We start from the raw sequence: 20,103 nt of genomic DNA, 5'->3' as shown, positions 1-20,103 counted from the left end.
AGCTTCAATGCCAGCCATGGCTTTTTCCCCTCGAGGTAAGATTCCATCTCCCGCCTCTCCTCGGCCCTCATAGGCTCTTTGCAGGTGTTCCTTAGCTTCATTGGACACCTTGTATGCCCCCATTTTCCCCCTTATCCTCAACATAACCAATAGACCCCACAATAGCAGCTCACATTTTTTTGCGTCTGTTTCAAAATCTAGCTAAAAAATCCCATTTTTTCTCATATCTCGGGCATTCGAAACCCGATTTAGGCAAGATCTGAGTTGATTTATAGCAAGAAAATGTCAGCTTATGTGATGCTCCCGAGGCTTGGTATTTGATGCCTAGATGATTTGGGGATGCTTGCCCAATGTTTTGAGATGCTTTGGGACTTGGTTTGAGCTTCCATAGCTCGATTTATGCATGGATTTACTGTTGTACATTGTTTGGGCAGCAAGGTTTTATCAGGGACGGCTTATGCATAATGCTCTTTGTTGACATTCGGGTGTCCTGTTGGACGTATTGATGCTTGATCATCATGGTTTATGCCTGTATATGCTATTTGAGAGATATTGAACCTTGATTTGGATGCGGACACTTCGTTGTCAGTTGGGATTTATGCTACCTTCGTTGATAGGTTATTTTACCTCCAGTTTGGTTATGCCTATTGGTTTCAGGCTATGTCTTTGGGATATGCAATGAAGTATTGACCTTCAAGGTATGACATCAAGCTTGTCTTTGGTTCCGGATCTTCATTTAAGCTTGAGCTCAGCATTGGAATGCATTTGATGCTCCGTCTTGGATGTACATATGGCATGTATGTTACCTATGTTTGACCGGTCTTGACATGCTTGGCCTATGCCACTACTACATGCTAGTTACATTGTTTGGAGCCGATTGCTACTAGTGCCTTGTCTTGGGTTGCATCTGCCTTCCCGGAACTTACTTGGGATATTTCTTTGCTTGCCAGAGTTGTATTTGGGATACAGTTGATGTCTATGGATGCTCTAATTGGAGGCTATAGAAGAGCCTATATGCTCATGATGTCTTATTGATGTCTAGTCTTGGATCTTTCGTCACCGGTGCTCTCATATGCCTTTCTTGAGCTTCTTGGCTTGATCCATACGGCTTTTGTGCCAATGGGAGCATCGTTGGATGTTTGACAAACATTGAACGGGTGGTTTATGCTATTGAGCTTTGAGTCTTCTAAGATTGGGATCTTCTTCACTTGGATGTTGCATGGTTGATATGCCGTGGTCTGCATATATGTACTTGGGTTGATTTGGGCTTTGCACTCCCTGAGCATACACCTCTTTGTGTCAGGTCTTGCCAGTGTGTCCTATTACATAGGGGGTGTGCCAGCTTACTGATGGATTCGTTTGACATGCTTGGGTGTTTGCTCGATGTTCGTATGATTGTCATATGCTGATTTATGCCCGCTTGATGCTGATTATGCTTTGACAGTCCAGTGGTTGACTTGGTGCATTGATTTTGCCTACAGTTTGCTCTCATTGTACTTGGCTATAATTTATTACATCAAGCAGTTATGTATGGACTGATGTGGAACTTTCATGCTGAATCATCAAGATTTTATGTACTTTTGATGGTACTTGGTGGGCAGCATTATTAGCTATCGGTTCGTGGTCATTTTGCCTTGGTTTTGGTGGTATTTTGGTTGTTTAGCAAAAAACAACAAGAACTGTATTATGGGTTCTTCTTCCACTAAGAGTGCTATCTTCAACATCACTAAGCTTGATGGTACGAATTATGCCTATTGGAAGAGCCAAGTTTGGTAGGTATTGGTGTAGAAATTGCAAATAAAGCCATTAAGGATGCATGGCGAGTAGCCTGAAACTATGATTGATGACAAATGGGATGAGCTTGATGAGTTATGCAAGTCCACCCTCATTTTGTCTCTCGCTGAACAAGTGCATTACAATGTGGTTGAGGAAGCACAGAGTGCTTGACAGCTTTGCGATAAAATTAAGAACCTCTATGACAAGAAAAGTCCAGCAAGTCAGATGTATTGGCTGAAGTAGCTTACGGACCTGCGCGTGAAGGAGAATATGACAATGTCTACTCATTTGAGCCAGTTCCATGCTATTCTCAAGAACTTGACTTCACAAGGTATTACCTTTAATGATGAGGTTACTCCATTGTTTTTGCTTGGGACTCTAAGTGAGTCATGGGATGTATTCCGCACTGCTTATGTGATCCTGCTACTATTTTGAACTTGCATGATGTAGAGAGTGCTCTTTTGCATGAAGAAATCAACCATAAGAACTTGGATGCCTCTTGTGTGTTGCATGCTTTGACTGTTAGAGGCAGAGATAGTAATGGCAAGAATGACCGTGGGAATGGCCGTGGTAGAGACTTGCAGAAGTCTAGGTCTAAGTCGCGTGGTAAGTCACGTAGCAAGTCTTGTGGTAAGTCATCATTGCAGCAATAAGGGTTATATACGCCCACAATGTCATGAGTTGCGCAATGAGAAGCGCAAAGAGAAAGGGAAAGACAAAGTACAGGAAAAGTCCTCTGATCGCAACATTATGCTTGCGAAATCTAGTGTGAAAATCAAGGAGATAAATGTCATGCAGACCGATGACTCAAATGGGGAGTACATACTTGCAGCTAGTCCTTGTGATGCTACGTCGTTGACCGATATTCACTCTATGTATGTGCAGTGCTAGCTTTTGGATTCTGGTGCTTCATTTCATTTTACACCATGTTGTGAGTGGTTCCACTCCTACCGCACTATCTCTAGTTTAGTTCACTTGGGTGATGACAAGTCACTTGCTATTGCTAGCATTAGGTATGTATGGCTGTAGTTCTCTACTGGCTGTACTTTTCTGTTACAGGATGTACATCATGTACCTGTGCTTACATGTAGTCTTATGTCTGTAGGGCAGCTTGATGATGTTGGGTTTCATGTTTCATTTGGGGATTCTACTTGGAAGATCACCCGTGTGGCAAACTTGTGCTTGCTAGAGGTGCCAAAGCTGGCAGCCTCTATTCTCTTGTAGTTGATGGGTCCTCTATTAACCATGTTTTGTCAGTGGGTTCCATCCCACATGTATCTCTTTGGCATGCCCGTTTGGGCCATATGTCCTTGAAGGGAACGAAAATGCTTTTTGGTTTTTGCAGTACTTACCACCCCTTGACTATGCATGTTTTGATTCATGTGAGCATTGCCTTTATGGCAGATAGACTAGGAATACACATAAGAAGTCTAGTAGGAAATGCATGAGTGAGCCCCTTGCATTGGTACATTCGAATGTCTGTGGACCCATGCCCTATTAGTCTATGGGTGGTGCAAACTATTTTGTGACATTCATTGATGATTTTTTGCGTAGAGTTTGGGCTTACCCCATTAAGCTTAAGTTAGAAGTCTTAGCTGTGTTTTAGAGATGGCTTGCATTGGTCGAGAACCAGACTGGCTAAAATGCCTTAGGACTGACAATAGGGGAGAATATGTGTCACGTGCTTTTGAGCAAATTTGTGACAAGAGGGGTATTAAGCATTAGTTGACCACGCCCTATACCCCACCCTAGAATGGTTTGACTCAGTGGATGAATAGAACCATCCAGGAGTGTGTACGCAGTATGCTTAGCCATGTAGGCTTACAATAGAGCTTTTGGGTTGAGACAATCAGTACAGCTGTGCATGTCATAAATAGATCACCTTCTAGTGGTTTGGATTTCCAGGTTGCAGAGGAGGTATGGACTGGGAAACCTCCGTCTTATACACATCTACGTGTCTTTGGATGTGAGGCATTCTACCATGTGCCCAAAGACAAGTGTATTGAGCTGGATCCTAAGAGTGTCAAATGCATTTTTCTTGGCTATGGGGATACAGGCAAAATGGGTTACCGCCTCTGGGATCTGCAAGCGCGGAAAGTCATCCGCAACCATGATGTAGTCTTTCATGAAGACAAGATGCTCCTGCACAGTTAGTTGGACAACTTGCAGTAGCAGTTGGTACACATGGCTAGGGTGTTGGACCAACCACAGAGCCTACCGTGAGACGGTCTCCTAGAGATAGACGTCCACCTAATAGATTTGAGCCTTTGATGCATTATGTCTTGGTTACAAATGCATGAGAGCCTCTCACCTATGACAAGGCTATGCACAAGGGTGACAATCATTCTTGGGAGAGGGCTATGCAGTCTGAGATAGACTCCCTGCATAAGAATATGACTTAGGATTTGGTTGCCCTGCCTTAGAGCAAGAAGGATTTGCCATGCAAATGGGTGTACAAGCTAAAAAGTACCCCTAGAAACCCCAAGCCGGCTTAGTACCAAATGGATATCAAGACTGCATTCTTGCATGGTGATGCCAGGAGGCATATTCCACGGTGGATTCCGTGAGGTTTTACGGTGGATTCCGTAAACTTAGATGACCAGGGCTCATACACAAATTAGAGGATTCTTTGTGCGAGAAGTTGATGGGGACGCCTGTCCTTTTCGGGCGTTTCATTAATTTAGTGTGTACATGGGTGATTCCATAGCGCGTGATTCCGCAAAATGCTTATTAAATTAATAAACGTTTATGAGTTTAGAGTGCGCACTCGTAATAAATTAAGGTTAGGATTTATTTCTAACCAATTGATTTATTTATGTAGCTGAAGACTGCTAGGTATTCACTTTTGTCGGTTTAATTGTATTATTTTACTAACGATTGTGAATGCTTCAGTTGATGTGTAGAGATAGCAGCAGTGGCGGAGGAAAGCATTGGAGTCTAGCGAGTACTCGACCTTTGGACTATATTTTGATAGGCGCCACGCCTATATTTTGTTATGTCTATTGAGACATTGATTATTGATTATTATTTTGTATGCGCTTATGCGCTCGGATATGTTATTTCTATTTGGACATTGAGATTGGGCGTGCCAGACTCTATGGGCACCGTCCATTAGCTTTATTTTCCTATTTTTGTAGAAAGCAAACTCAAAAGCTAAAAGCTTGTCATATTTTTGTAATTGGGCTATTATTGAGCATGAAGATTGAAATATACATAAAATACATGCTTTGTGAAGCGCTCACACAAGGCATGGGGGAGATTGAACCCAATTTGTCTCTTGCCTCTTGTCGTGCATGCTTTTACATTGTTTTTTGTGCAAAAAGGTAGAGTTCATTGTTCTTGGGGACCTTCAGGGATTCACTACGTGAGCTATCTGCGACCGATCTGCGCACCAGTGGTATCAGAGCAGAGCAGAGATCAAGAGCTTCCAATCGCTACCAATCTCGGGCGAAGGCGGAGCTCCAGGAACAAACGGGCTCTACAGTCAATCTCATCACGAACCGTCGATACAGGCAGACTTCTGGCGATCAAGAACCCCTGTTTCTACTGTTAGATCGCGAAGGACCAGGCTCTGCAGGCGGAGGACCACGTATTTATCTCCTTCATCAAGTAGTTGAAAACAGAGATAAGCTCTTCTCAAATTCAAGTTAATTACTTTATTAAAGCTTAATCTTAAGCTTGAAGCTTCAAAATTTCATCACGGCGTATCAGAAGAGGCCTCCGAAAATTCCGCGCGGCCAAAAAACGCCCCCCCCCCCCCCCCCCACGAAAAAATCACGCCGCCCTGCTTATCTCCATTAAGCTTATTAAGCTTAAGCTTAATTACTTAAGCTTAAGTCACTTAACTCTCTGCAAGTTTGACAAGACACACAAGTTGATATACTCCGGGTCCTGCGCTGCCAAAGTCAAGTTCTACAAGTCAGGTGGAATCAAGTCCTGTAAGTTCTGCACGTCGACCTAAGTTCAGCAAGTCAACAACTCTGCAAGTCTGCTAAGTCTGCAACTCTGCAAGTCAGAACTGATTAGTGCTTAAAACTCATAGAAGACTTGTTCGTATGCAAAAACTCTGAACTGGAAAGTTGTTCGCAGCAAGCTGTTCTACCTATCTACAAGTTCGTTGAAGTACTTTCAACAAACGAATACAGAAATATTGCAGATTTTCTGAAAATTGAGAAAGAAATACCCAAAAATACATAGCCTTGTAACCCCAAATTTGAGCTACGCTCATCCCACTAACCTGATTTTGAGTGAGAAAGGTTTGTTGAGTTTTACAGGATGATTACCCCACATATGGATGATCCTATGACTGAAGACGACTACCTGAGCCTACCATGGAACAAAAGCTGGATCTAATCATGCTACAATTGGAAGAAGAGCGAAGGGCTAGGCAAGCATTGCAAGCGCAATTGACAAAACTTCAAAGAGCGTCCACCGATAAAGAAGAACCTCAAGCTGAAGATTTGATTCGACGTACCATCGACGCCACTCTTGAAGCACAAACCATTCGCAAGGAATCCAAGATAAGTAAACGAAGTTTCAAATTTGAAGTTTCAAATTTCGCACTTTCAATGGCATAAGAGAAGGAAAGACTATTTTATCATTCATTAGCCAGTTTGATGACTATTTCCATGAGGAAACTTATCTCGAAAAAGATAAAATCAAGTGTGTTACTAATCATCTGATAGACAGAGCATCACTATGGTGGACTGTAGTCCGCAAGAGCATAGAATGTCCTGCTACTTGGGAAGATTTCAAGAAGAAGTTCATGCAGAATTTCCTTCCACCGCAATTTCATGAGAAGGCTATCAAGCAATGGGATTTATTTCAACAACGGGATCGTGAGCCTATTCCACAGTATACAGAGCGTTTTTGGAATGCACTCCTACAGCTACGCATGCTTGAAGACGTACCAGAGATGACACATAAGCGGAAGTATATGTCTGGACTTCTTGGACATTACTACGCTGAAGTGAACATGTTCAAGCCTGCTACCCTTGAAGACGCCATCTCCTTAGCTCATGACACTGAAGATAAGTTACGTGGAAGAGATAGACGACCACAGCAATTCCAAGCCAACGGTAATTATGGATCTAAACAATTCAATTCCAATTTTAGAAGGTTTAATCCAGGTCGTTTCTCATCACCATCTTTCCGCAAGAATTGGCCTAAACCACCTGCACTACCATCCACTGTCAATCCAAATCCTAAGCCTATTCCACAAGCAAATCCAAATGTACCCAGACTTCCAGCCATTGCAAATAATGTAACCAAAGCCAAGCCAATAGTATGCTATAAGTGTCGCCAGCCAGGGCATCTCGCAGCAAATTGTCATTCAAAGAAGCCACCAGCACATATCAACTACCTTGGAGCCATGGACGAAGACGAGCATGAGGATATGCTAGATTTCAGTGAAGATGAGGATGATCCTACTACTACTTCCGACACTTTACCATGTATGCCTACCCCACATTCATTGTTGACTATGAAATGTATGGTGCATGGAAAGGAAAGAACTATTTTACATGATGACGGTAGTACCCATGACTTTATTTCAGCAAAATTGGTAAAGGAATTGAAATTGCATACAGTACCTACGCATTATCGCATAAAAGCTGCATTTTTAGGCACTAGGTACAATGGCACACAAGAAGTACAAGATTTAGAAATTCAAATTGGTGCATACATTGAAAGAAGAAATTTCTTAGTTGTCCCATTACAGTCAAGCGACATTATTTTAGGAATGCCATGGAGACACCAGCATAATCCAAATATAGACTATTCCACACACACAATGAATATTAATTTTCAAGGAAAATCTATTACATTATATGGTATGCATGCATCTCATATTTTTCCACTGCTTTCGCATACTCAAGCAAAACGTGCACTACGCAAGAATACTAAATCATATCTCATTTGGGTGAATGAATTGCACGCAAAGGAAAATCATATGCACCCTAGGCATAAGGAATTTCTTGCATATTTTAAGGACTGTTTTGCAGAAGACCTACCACCAGGTTTACCACCATCACGTCCAGAAGACCATAAAATTGATCTAATATCTGGCACATAACCATCTTGCAAAGCACCATATAGGCACAATCAAATAGAGCAAAAAGAAATCCAGAGTCAAGTTGAAGAATTACTAAATAGAGGCTTAATTCGACCTAGCAGTTCCCCATTCGGTGCACCTGTACTCTTAGTCAAGAAAAAGAATAATACCTATCGTATGTGTATTGACTACCGAGCATTAAATAAGATCACTGTAAAGAATAGGTATCCTATACCTAGAGTTGATGACCTTATGGACAAACTGCAAGGATCTTCTATATTTAGTAAAATTGACCTTAAGTCTGGATATCATCAGGTGAGGCTAGATAGATCCGACATATTTAAGACTGCATTCAGAACACAGTTTGGCCATTACGAATTCTTAGTCATGCCATTCGGATTAACTAATGCACCTGCTACTTTCAGTAGAATGATGAACCGTATCTTTCTGAAATATCAGTATTGTGTGATTGTTTTCTTTGATGATATTTTGGTGTTCAGTCAAAGTGAAAAAGAACATTATGAGCATTTAACATTAGTTTTTCAATTACTGAAAGAAAATCAATTGTTTGCAAATCCTGACAAGAGTGAATTCTTTAAGACAGAAATAGAATATTTAGGTCATATTGTATCAAAAGAAGGAATTAAAGTTGATCCTAAGAAAATTGATGCAATATTGCATTGGCCTGTTCCTAAAACTGTACATGAACTACGCTCATTCCTTGGTCTTGCTAGTTTCTATAGGAAGTTTGTACGTAATTTCTCATTACTTGCTTTACCATTAACCAAACTTCTTAAGAAAGGAATTGTTTATCAATGGACTGAAAGTCAGCAGAAATCCTTTGATTTACTGAAACGTGCATTAACCAATGCCCCTGTTCTACAAATGCATGACTTTAACAAACCATTCTTTCTAGTTGTGACCGATGCTAGCGGATCAGGAATAGGAGCCATACTAATGCAAAACAATCATCCAATAGCATATTCTAGTTCTAAGCTGAAACCCTCTGAGCTCAAATATTCCACTTATGACAAATAACTATTAGCAGTTGTACAAGCATTAAAACAGTGGAAGCACTATTTAATGGGTTCAGAATTCATGATAAAGACTGACCAGCAAAGCATTAGACATTTACTTAGCCAACCCCAAATTTCTGACCATCATATCAAATGGGCTTCCTTCATTCAAAGTTTTCATCCTATCATTCAATACCAACCTGGAAAAGAAAATGTAGTTGCTGATGCATTGAGTAGAAGACCTGCAATTCATAACATTTCCATCATATCTTTTGATTCTTTGATTGCTATGAAAGATACATATCACCAGGATATTACTTTTCATTCTGATTGGCAAAAATTAGTTCAAAATAATTTCATTCCTGTTGATTCATTATCATATAATGATGGATTTATGTTTTTTGAAAAGAGATTGTGTGTTACTATTCCATTCCGATCTTTTGTTTTGAATGAAATTCATTGTCCCCCATATCAAGGTCATAGAGGTATCATATCTACATTACGCATGTTAACTGAAGATTTTTATTGGCCGCATATGGATGCAGATGTATCTAATTTCGTTTCTGAATGTTTGATTTGTCAAAGAATAAAGAGACATCATGGTAAACAGTATGGATTATTAATGCCTTTGTCTATTCCATCTAAACCTTGGGAACATATATCTATGGATTTCATTACTGGTTTACCAAATACTAAATCTAACCATGACATGATTTGGACAATTGTAGATAGATTTAGTAAGCAAGCATATTTCATTGCATGTAAGAAAACTTTAACAGCATCACAAGCAGCACAGTTATTTTTGAAAACTGTTTTTACTAACCATGGATTGCCAAAAGTGATTATTTCAGATCGTGATTCTAGATTTTGTAACAATTTTTGGATCACACTATTTGCAAATCTAGGCACAAAGATTGATTTCTCATCTGTATTTCATCCAGAAACAAATGGACAAACAGAAGCAACAAATAGCACCATTTTAGATCTTTTACGTGCATATACTATCTCTAAACCACAGACATGGGATACTCATTTACATTTATTACAGTTTGCATATAACAATACACCGCACACATCTACAAAGAAAGCACCTTTTGAAGTCATTTATGGATTCAGAGTGCTGATGATATTGCTACTATGCATAACAGTATTTTTGATGAGGTTAAGGATATGATTGCTAAAGCCCAACAATCATATACCAAACAAGCCAACAAGAAAAGACAAGCTATGAATTTCAAAGTTGATGATTATGTTTGGCTTAGAATAGAAAAGCATAGACTGCAAAGTGTAGATAGACATCCAGTTGTCAAATTAGCTCCTAGATTCTACGGACCATTTAGAATCATTCATAAGATTAATGACAATGCCTTCAAGTTAGAATTGCCATCTCATTGGAAAATTCATAATACATTTCATATTAGTTTATTGAGACCATTTAGAGGCCAATTACCTATCCACCCTGTTTATGAAAACCCACCTTTATTAGAAGAAGAGATTGAAATACTTGAACCAGAAGCCATCATAGACACTGACTACATGACCACTAGAACTGGCCGAAGGTATTCTAGATATCTAGTAAAATTTAAGAACCATCCTTGTAGAGGAAGCACAATGGATGCACGCCAGAGACTTAAATGCTTTCCCCACTCTGTTAGCTCCACATTGAGCTAATAGCAATTGAGGTCAATTGCTATCCCACCCCGGGGGTATGATGCCAGGAGGCATATTCCACGGTGGATTCCGTGAGGTTTTACGGTGGATTCCGTAAACTTAGATGACCGGGGCTCATACACAAAGAGGATTCTTTGTGCGAGAAGTTGATGGGGACGCCTGTCCTTTTCGGGCGTTTCATTAATTTAGTGTGTACATGGGTGATTCCCTAGCGGGTGATTCCGCAAAATGCATATTAAATTAATAAACGTTTATGAGTTTAGAGTGCGCACTCGTAATAAATTAAGGTTAGGATTTATTTCTAACCAGTTGATTTATTTATGTAGCTGAAGACTGCTAGGTATTCACTTTTGTCGGTTTAATTGTATTATTTTACTAGCGATTGTGAATGCTTCAGTTGATGTGTAGAGATAGCAGCAGTGGCGGAGGAAAGCATTGGAGTCTAGCGAGTACTCGACCTTTGGACTATATTTTGATAGGTGCCACGCCTATATTTTGTTATGTCTATTGAGACATTGATTATTGATTATTATTTTGTATGCGCTTATGTGCCCGGATATGTTATTTCTATTTGGACATTGAGATTAGGCGTGCCAGACTCTATGGGCACCGTCCATTAGCTTTATTTTCCTATTTTTGTAGAAAGCAAACTCAAAAGCTAAAAGCTTGTCATATTTTTGTAATTGGGCTATTATTGAGCATGAAGATTGAAATATACATAAAATACATGCTTTGTGAAGCGCTCACACAAGGCATGGGGGAGATTGAACCCAATTTGTCTCTTGCCTCTTGTCGTGCATACTTTTACATTGTTTTTTGTGCAAAAAGGTAGAGTTCATTGTTCTTGGGGACCTTCAGGGATTCACTATGTGAGCTATCTGCGACCGATCTGCGCACCACATGGGGATTTGCATGATGAGATATACATGGAGCACCCTAAGGGCTTTACAGAACCTAGCAGGGAGCACCTAGTATGTAAGTTGAAGAAAAGTCTTTATGGCTTGAAGTAGGCACCTAGGGAGTGGTATCATAAGTTTGATGCCTTTATGTAGTCACAGGGCTATAGCAGGAGTGCTATGGATCCGTGTCTTTACATGAAGAAAGCCCGTGATGGCTCATTGCTTATTTTAGTACTTTATGTGGATGATATGTTGATAGTAGGGAAAGCTCATGATGAGCTGGATGCTCTTAAATATTAGCTGAAGAAGAGCTTTTAGATGAAGGATTTGGGACATGCCTCTCACATTCTTGGTATGTGCATTAAGCGCGACAGGCATCATGGACTACTCTACCTCTCACAGAGGGAGTACATTCATAAAGTCCTTGAGCATTTTCGCGTGCAGGACGTAAAGCCTATTGGCTATCCATTACCTTCTTATGTGAAGGTTTTTGTCTGCAGACGGATGAGCACAGGGCCGAAATGGCCAAGATTTCTTATGCATTAGCCGTAGGCAGTTTGATGTATGCCATGATAGCCACTCATCCAGATATTGCCTTTTAGTTGGTGTTGTGGCACGCTATATGGCTACACCTGGCAAAAAGCATTGGGATGCCGTAAAGGGTATCATGAGATACCTGAAGGGCACAATAGATATGTGTATTTGCTATGATAGCCAGAATACAGGAGTTGTGGGCTACATAGACTCCAATTATGTAGGACATGCAGATAGTACGAAGTCCACTTCCAGCTATGTCTTTACCTATGCTGGAGGTGCTGTTTCTTGGATGTCCAGGGTTCAGAAGCATACAACTCTCTCTATCACTGAGGCCGAGTATGTTGCGGCCATTGAGGCTTGCAAGGAGGCCATATGGTTGGGCAGTTTGGTTCATGACCTTGGGATTGATACTATACCTACGCTACATTCGGATTCTATGAGTGCTACTCAGCTAGCCAAGAACCTGGTCTTCCATGCGAAGACGAAACACATTGAGGTGATTTATCACTTCATACGTGGGGTCATGGAGGACAAGTCTATTGACCTTGTTAAGATCTCCACTAATGAAAATCCTGCAAATTTGCTCACGAAAAGTTTCACTACTGAGCACTTGGCCTTCCTTAGGAGATTGATGGGCGTTGGATGAGATTACATTTTTCCTTATCCTGTTATACATGTGTACATTGTACTGTCTTTTCTTTTTCTTTTCACTCCTCACTGGGGCAGATTCGCTTTTAAGTGGGAGGATGTTCGAGGTAAAGGCACCTCAGCCTAGCCACCTATGTATTACTACACTGGCAATACCCGCCATTGCACATTGCAGGTGACGGGCGTCCGTTACCATCACTTTATTATTTATTCTTTTAGTGACAGTTTGAATAAAGGAAGGCCCAGTCACACATTGTGATTGTTGGAGTTCCCATTTGTGTCTCTCTCTCTTCTTGCTCTTGCTCTTCGCCATAGCTCACTTCCAAGCAAGCTTCGATCCTTCTCACCTTTCACCCTTTGGATGATAGATATGGTTTAGCAGGGGGTTTTAGTATCCAAATCCATCGGTTACTTGCATAATACCTTTGAGCATGTAGCAACACTTTGGATATCCATCTCGGTGTTGTGCTGGCTCTCCATCAATACCTTCGTCTATAAGGCTTGGGCTTATTTTGGGGCCTTCTACGATATTTGTAAGTCCAAAGCCTGTCCTTGGTATTGTCTCCTGACCTTCTTATTTCAAGCATGCCCTTGCTCACCAATTTTCTCTATTCAACATGCACTTGTATCAACTCTTTCAACAAGTCCTTGCTCTCATCACTAGACTTTCCTGGTATGTCAGAATGTTCCTTGTCTTTCCCTCGAGGTTTGATGAGGTCACCCTTACTAAAGGTTGTGATTATCCTCACACTCGATAGTGTCAAGTGTATCCTCTGTGCTATGTAATCAGCCTCACACTTTGTTTCCCTTTTGAAGGGTCATCCTAGGAGGGTTTCCTTTCCACAACTAGCACTATTTGGAGGAACATGGAATAGGATAGGCACGCTTTCAATTTCAATAGTTACAAGGATTTTGCACTTTCTTATGAGTGCTTGTGGGTGTTCCCCGTATGGACTAAGAGTTGCATTAGTTGGTGTGAAATCTGGTTGGCCTAGCAGAGTCCATGCTTCATAGGTTAAGATATTAAAGTCTACCCCTTTATCGATGAGAGCATCGACACTATGCTCTCTTTTTGCAATGAGTTTGACCCTAAGATAAGCAGGCGGTACTATGTCTTTATCTTCTGAGTCTTGGCTTGTAAATTGAAGCCTTCTGATGCATGCCCTTGAGTCCCCAACTACACAGCTAGATTTGGATTCTCTACTGATATATTGGGTCGTCTATGTAGTGCCGTTCAAGGTGCATCTATCTTCAGGGCTGTCATGTCTAGTCATCCTCGCAGTTGTAGCTTGATGTTGTTGCATTCCGCTTTGACTAGATGCAGTCCGTCGAATGCAGCCTACACTTGTTTTTGTGGTGTGGCCTTTTTGCCCTTGTTGGCTAGATTGGCCCATTGAGGTTCTAGGGTTTCTTGCTGCACCGTCTTACTCGTTTTAGGTTCGTTTCTGGGTCTATGACTCCATTGGTTGTCATTAAGGCGTCGACTCTCTCAACAACCTACTCAAGCTTCTAAACGGCTGCGTCTTGCAAGTTCGCCTATTCCTTGCGTCAGAATCGAGTTCTAGGCATTGGGATGGCTCACAAAGATTTGCATGGTTGAAACTTAGCTGGGTCTGGTGCAAATTTTCAAAAAATTTGTAAAAATCTGACTCGGCCCAACTTGTTTGAATTGCAGGGGCTAAGTGGTGGATTCGGACGCGGGCCGAGGGGGCCGAATAGGAACAGTGGTTGAATTTGTGGCTTAGACGGCCGAATGGGCGTGGCCAAGGGCTGAGTTAGGTTAGTGGGCCGAGTTGATCGTTCAGACATGTCGAGCCAAAAAGGGCCGAGTGGAAATGGCCAAGTTAGTTTGGGTCGAATCGAGTTGGTCGAGGGCCAAATCTAAACAGGGCTGAATAGTATGTTTGAACGGGCTGAGTTAATTACTTGGAAATTTAGAAATGTAAAATCTCCTACTCAAAGTTAGGAGGGCTTTTGGTTTTTGATACTTACGCGTAAGACACCAAACCTTGGTCTTTTGTGTACATTAGTGGGTTGTGAAGGGCTAGACAATTGGCTAGTTGATTGGAATGCGGTTTATATAGGTTGGCCAATCGATGGAAGGTGGCTTGTAGCAAGCGTCCCCATCCCCCATCAAACTCGAGTCTTAGAAAGGGCAAGGATGTCATTGATGACATTATGAATAGATTGTTGGTCGTCGTCGTCGTCGTCGTCATCATCATCATCATCGTCAATGACTTACGAGAGTCTAGACTCTAAAATAAGGATGCCAACAAGAGAAGAGGAGGATGGTGATGATGATGAAGAATAATGAAAAGGGCAGTTTTGCGACCCAACCAAAAAGACCCATCAACGTGTTTTCGCATACACCCACCCAACCCCTTCATATTGCTTTAATATACCACTGGAGCTCGTGTCTGTGTGTGCTGTGTGATCTTCTTCTTCTTCTTCCAACTTTTGTTATTTACCTCTGGGTTTCATCTACTCTCGGATCGGATCCATGGCAGCCTCTGCATTCGAGCCTCTGCAACAAGCCCCGGATGATCCCATCCTCGGAGTAAGGAGTTGTCAGCTTACACAGTCCGAAATTCCTTTCAGAATCTTGAATCACCGCTCGAGTTTTTTGTGAATCACCATTAAATGCTGGGAGCTTTAATTGCACCTTGTAATCAGAATTAACCAAGATACAAATCACTCGAATGTCTTGAGTTTGGAAATTCATGTTCAGTTCTTGAATTTGTACTGTTGGTTTAGCAGCCTGCTTAGTCAGGACATGCCTCTATGTGTTAGGTAAGCATGCATCTAATATGTACATTTGGTGATTGAAATCCTTTGGATCAGTCTTCAGAGCTTGGAAAAGAAGTTTCAGACTACTTCCACTATAATTCCCGTATTGTGAATTACGACAACAATCATTAGCTTCTGGGAGGGAAGGACTGCATACATAGCTAGGTGTGGTTGGGGGCAGGGGGACTGCTGGCCCGGATGGTGGCCGGGAGTTCCCTGCCCCCAACCGCACCTTAGGTAGGTATGCAGTGCCTCCCGAGCATAAGCTCATGATGTTGAACACTATCCACCGGCTGGCAGCCTCCCGCCCCCAGCTGCACCTAGCTAGGTATGCTGTGCCTCCCCAGAAGAAACTCATGATGTCCAACACCATACTAGGAAAAAACAAGGGAAAAGGGCCCCCTTTTCCACGTGGGAAATCTTTCCCACCCAATATGCATCAGGGCTTGATTTTGATATTCAGTTTTGGAAAGATGTACTGCTCCTTTAGCAATCTGTTTGTTAGGACAGGCTTTCTATCTGTTATGCAAGCATGGACCTGAAGCTGTAAATCTGACTGATGAAGGATAGAAATCCGGCTTTGAGGTCTCAAATTTCTGTTCCAACTGTTCAATTTTTTGTCACATCCTTAACAGTTGTGACTTTTGAGTTAACAAAGAAGCTAAGCATGCAATGAACACTGAGATTGGCACAATGCTGCAGGTTACCATTGCTTACAACAAGGACCCAAGTCCTTTGAAACTCAACTTGGGAGTGGGCGCCTACCGTACTGAGGTGTGCTGCTTCTTTCTTATCATCAATATGTATCGTCCTCTTACACATTCACATTATTCATGGTGTTCACAGTCCATAATTTGCTGTTCAGGAGGGCAAACCCTACGTTCTCAAGGTGGTACGAGAAGCTGAGCAACGGCTGATCAATGATGAGTGAGTGGCCATCTCATTGAGCATTTCATCCTGGAAGCTGATGCATGAACTATTCATATATGTGGGGGAAATCTAATCAGATGTTGGCAGATGCATGGGTTGGCTAATCTCTGCTTTTAATGTTGACCTTATGGTTGTTGAACACCTTGTCAGGTCCAGGAACAAGGAGTATCTGCCAATCACTGGCATTCCTAAATTCAATCAACTCAGTGGAAAGCTTATACTTGGCGAAGACAGGTTCCCCTCTATTTTGTTTCTCATATATGGCTGTTCAATATGACATACAAATGATAATCGTTATACATTATGGTTCCAGTCCAGCTATCCAAGAGAAAAGAGTGTGCACTGCACAATGTTTATCAGGCACTGGGTCTCTGCGAGTTGGGGCAGAATTCCTTGCAAGGCATTATCCACAGGCAAGTAGTTGTATCGGTTGGCTGTATCATCTCTCTTATGCTACAAAGTATATGCTTTGTGGACTTATTGATTGTATTGACATATTTCAGCGAGTAATTTATATTCCCACTCCCACATGGGGAAATCACACTAAAGTATTTAGCTTGGGAGGATTGGAGGTGAGAAACTATAGATACTATGATCCAAAAACAAGGGGACTAGACTATGAAGGCAAGTGCTCTCTCTGTATGCCTCCATGAGAACATGCAGCAACTATTTGCTTATAGTTTCAAATGAAATGGATGACTGATGTTGAAGTAGCCTTGCTAACAGAATCCAATAGTGGTTCAGGTATGCTGGATGATTTGAAGTCAGCTCCAGATGGTGTGCTGGTCTTGCTACATGCGTGTGCTCATAATCCTACTGGTGTCGATCCCACCCCACAACAATGGGAAGGCATACGCCAAGCAATTCGCAACAAGAGTATGCTGCCATTCTTTGACAGTGCATATCAGGTGAAGCCTGCTGTTTGGTTCGCTGAAAAACCAGCTAAACTTCCTCACCACATTGCACTTACTGAGCTGTGATGCAGGGCTTTGCAAGTGGAAGTCTTGATTCAGATGCGCACGCAGTTCGCTTGTTTGTAGCTGATGGAGGTGAGTGCTTGGTAGCCCAGAGCTATGCCAAGAATATGGGGCTCTACGGTGAGCGTGTGGGAGCTTTAAGCATAGTAAGCCAAACTTTTCTGCTTCTGCCATCTTTGTAGTGTCTTTATACTTTCATATGCATAAATTGTAACATCTCATTTGCTCCATAGCATGTAGTTGTCTGGGAAATGTGCTCATTTCTTTGTTGATTTTTGGGGTGTAGGTCTGCCGAAGTGAGGGTGTTGCTGTGCGTGTTGAGAGCCAGTTGAAGCTTGTCATCAGGCCTATGTACTCAAACCCGCCCATTCATGGAGCTTCTATTGTGGCTACAGTTTTGGGGGACAGGCACTGATTCTAAAGCCTTTTGCATCTGCATTCCTATCATTTCATTCTAAGACTGTTGATTGAACTATCTGAACCTGCTGGCAACGTTTCCATCTGCAGGGACCTGTTTAATGAGTGGACTGTAGAGCTCAAGGGCATGGCCGACAGGATCATTCGTATGAGGCAACTTCTTTATGAGGCCCTGAAAGTGAGAGGTATGTAAATGTCTTTTCAGTAACTGTGGGTTGCAGATATAATAATGTATACGAACATTCCCTGCTATTGGGGTGCAATAATGATGCTACAGCGTCCCATGTAATAGTAGTATGAAGCAACCAATGTTGTCTGGTTTAGGTACCCCCGGAGATTGGAGCCACATCATCAAGCAGATTGGGATGTTCACCTTCACAGGTCTGAACAAGGAGCAGGTTGATTTCATGAGAAAAGAGTTTCATGTGTACATGACATCTGACGGGTTGGTCTCTCTCTCTCTCTCTCTCTCTGAGTAAATCTATTGATTACAATGAATGTAAAAGACAAGAGTCACAAGAGAATGAAATGTACAGCAAAGAGACAAAAGAGACTGCAGCATGTCAAGAAGCAAATCATCCTCTGTGTGTGTGTGTGTGTGTGTGTGTGTGTGTGTGTGTGTGTGTGCGCGTGCGCGCGTGTGCGTGCGTGCAGGCATGCATGGTCACATGATTTGATGACCATCCCCTGTGCTATAGTGGTTTCATAGTGTGTTAAATGTTCAGAACTTGTATTTCATCTAGTGGTTTCATAGTGTGTTAAATGATGATTCATGGGGGCCAAAAAACTTGACCAGTGTTGCCTTGGAAGCACTGCAGGCGAATCAGTATGGCTGGTTTAAGTTCAAGAACAGTCCCGCACCTTGCAGATGCAATACACGCTGCGGTAACACAGTAAAGTCCATGGTACTACTGACAAATTCTCCTTCTTGCGACTGTTGGGTCTTCCAACAGTGGAGTGTCATAAAGCTGCTTTGCTTGCCAAGGCATATTGAGTATGCCAATCCTAGACCAGGATTTGTGCCAGTTTACTTTTTGAAAATTTAAAAGAAGTTAACACACGATTGAAGCACTTTCAATCAATTGTTATTGCACCCCATGGTTGCAGTGAATTGGACAAAGCAGATCATCAAAGAGGTCTGACTTGGAACTCTCATCATTGCTCCACATTGTTACAGTAACATAAACTGATATTCCTTGTGGCCTGGAATGTCTTATGAATAAAAAAGCTGTTCAGCTTTCCACGGGCTTGATGATCCAGTCTTTTAATAGTGCCAATACAGAAAGCACTTATATGAATGACAAATAAACAAAGGTTAGATGATATACTCTTTTACATTGCCTAATCAAGAGCAATGGTTTTAATTAGTAACAGCAGACAAGTAGTCCTTAGACCTTGAATTGCAAGGCACATTTTGGCCCCAAGAAATTAATGTGTTGAGTAGAACGTTATTTTGTTGGGTGTTCCAATCTATATTTCATGCAATGAGCACTCAATGAGGTGAATGTGGTTAATACCAGGGCATTGGAGTCAAACAAACTTAGTGTTCATCAACCTTAAAAAGAGGTTTTATCAAGGTCATGAAATTCAATGTGCCAATGGTGCATGCCAATTCGCATGTCAACCACCCATGATGGATAAATTGTTTCAGCATTAACACTTGGTTGTCATAGCTCGGGTAGTTTTGGAGTGTCCAATCATGCTCATATTTCTTGCCAAGTTTCTAGGATGTATTTTTTATAATTAATTGTGTAGTGTGATGAAGGGTGTGCCACAATGAAACGTGTGAATTGGGTGGGTTATGCTTGGATGTGTTTTAAGGACTAGATAATTGATTTAATGTGCTGGCCATGAGGGTGGGAGGGGTTATGATGGGTTGCTCCTTAGGATTGTTTGTTGTGGAAATGTCACATGGTGCGGTGGCACAATGAAACTTGGAATAGATTTTAAAGCTGTCACCTTAGGTGCCATTTGAGTGGTAAGCTGATGGATTGTTACCAATATGATTTTTGTATGTATGATTCGTTTGGTTGTTTGGTGCCAAGATGCATCCCTACATATGATTGATTACAATGAATTCTCAACAAGCAAAAGAGTATTTTAAGAAGGTTAATCCTCTAAGTCTTATATACCCAAGCATCCCTTAACATGGTTTGAAGCATAAAGGTAGATGTAACATTGCAAGATGATTTTGTAGCAATTTTGGAGTAAATAAAGCAAAAATCTATTGTCTAATTGTATTGTAAACATATCAACTTGATTGTACAAGGAAAAATCTAATTAGAGACTTGGCTATATGCTAGAGCTATTGAATGCCTTAAGTAAAGGGAGTCCTTGCCCACAAGGAAGGGGCTCTCCTCAAAATTTTGGGAATGGCCTAATGGCATTCGAAA

At 41.6% G+C, this 20,103-nt stretch overlaps 1 protein-coding gene across 1 annotated transcript; it reads left to right on the top strand.

Moving 5' to 3' along the window:
• Window positions 1-14,864: 14,864 nt before the first annotated feature.
• On the top strand, window positions 14,865-19,031 carry LOC148025528 (aspartate aminotransferase, cytoplasmic-like). The gene is made up of 12 exons (XM_087692707.1): window positions 14,865-15,156; window positions 16,089-16,160; window positions 16,252-16,313; window positions 16,467-16,550; window positions 16,630-16,729; window positions 16,820-16,940; window positions 17,061-17,224; window positions 17,302-17,439; window positions 17,580-17,701; window positions 17,801-17,895; window positions 18,035-18,155; window positions 18,529-19,031. Exons 1-12 carry the CDS (start codon window positions 15,100-15,102, stop codon window positions 18,605-18,607), a joined length of 1,215 nt encoding a protein of 404 aa, XP_087548833.1. The 5' UTR covers window positions 14,865-15,099; the 3' UTR covers window positions 18,608-19,031.
• Window positions 19,032-20,103: the final 1,072 nt, after the last annotated feature.

Source organism: Lygodium microphyllum, chromosome 14, assembly GCF_053477565.2.
Source record: "Lygodium microphyllum isolate KBCC chromosome 14, Lygodium_microphyllum_v1.1.10, whole genome shotgun sequence".
Taxonomy (NCBI): domain Eukaryota; kingdom Viridiplantae; phylum Streptophyta; class Polypodiopsida; order Schizaeales; family Lygodiaceae; genus Lygodium; species Lygodium microphyllum.
The sequence above is the reverse complement of the archived record's forward strand: the minus strand, read 5'-3'. Positions and strand labels throughout refer to the sequence as shown.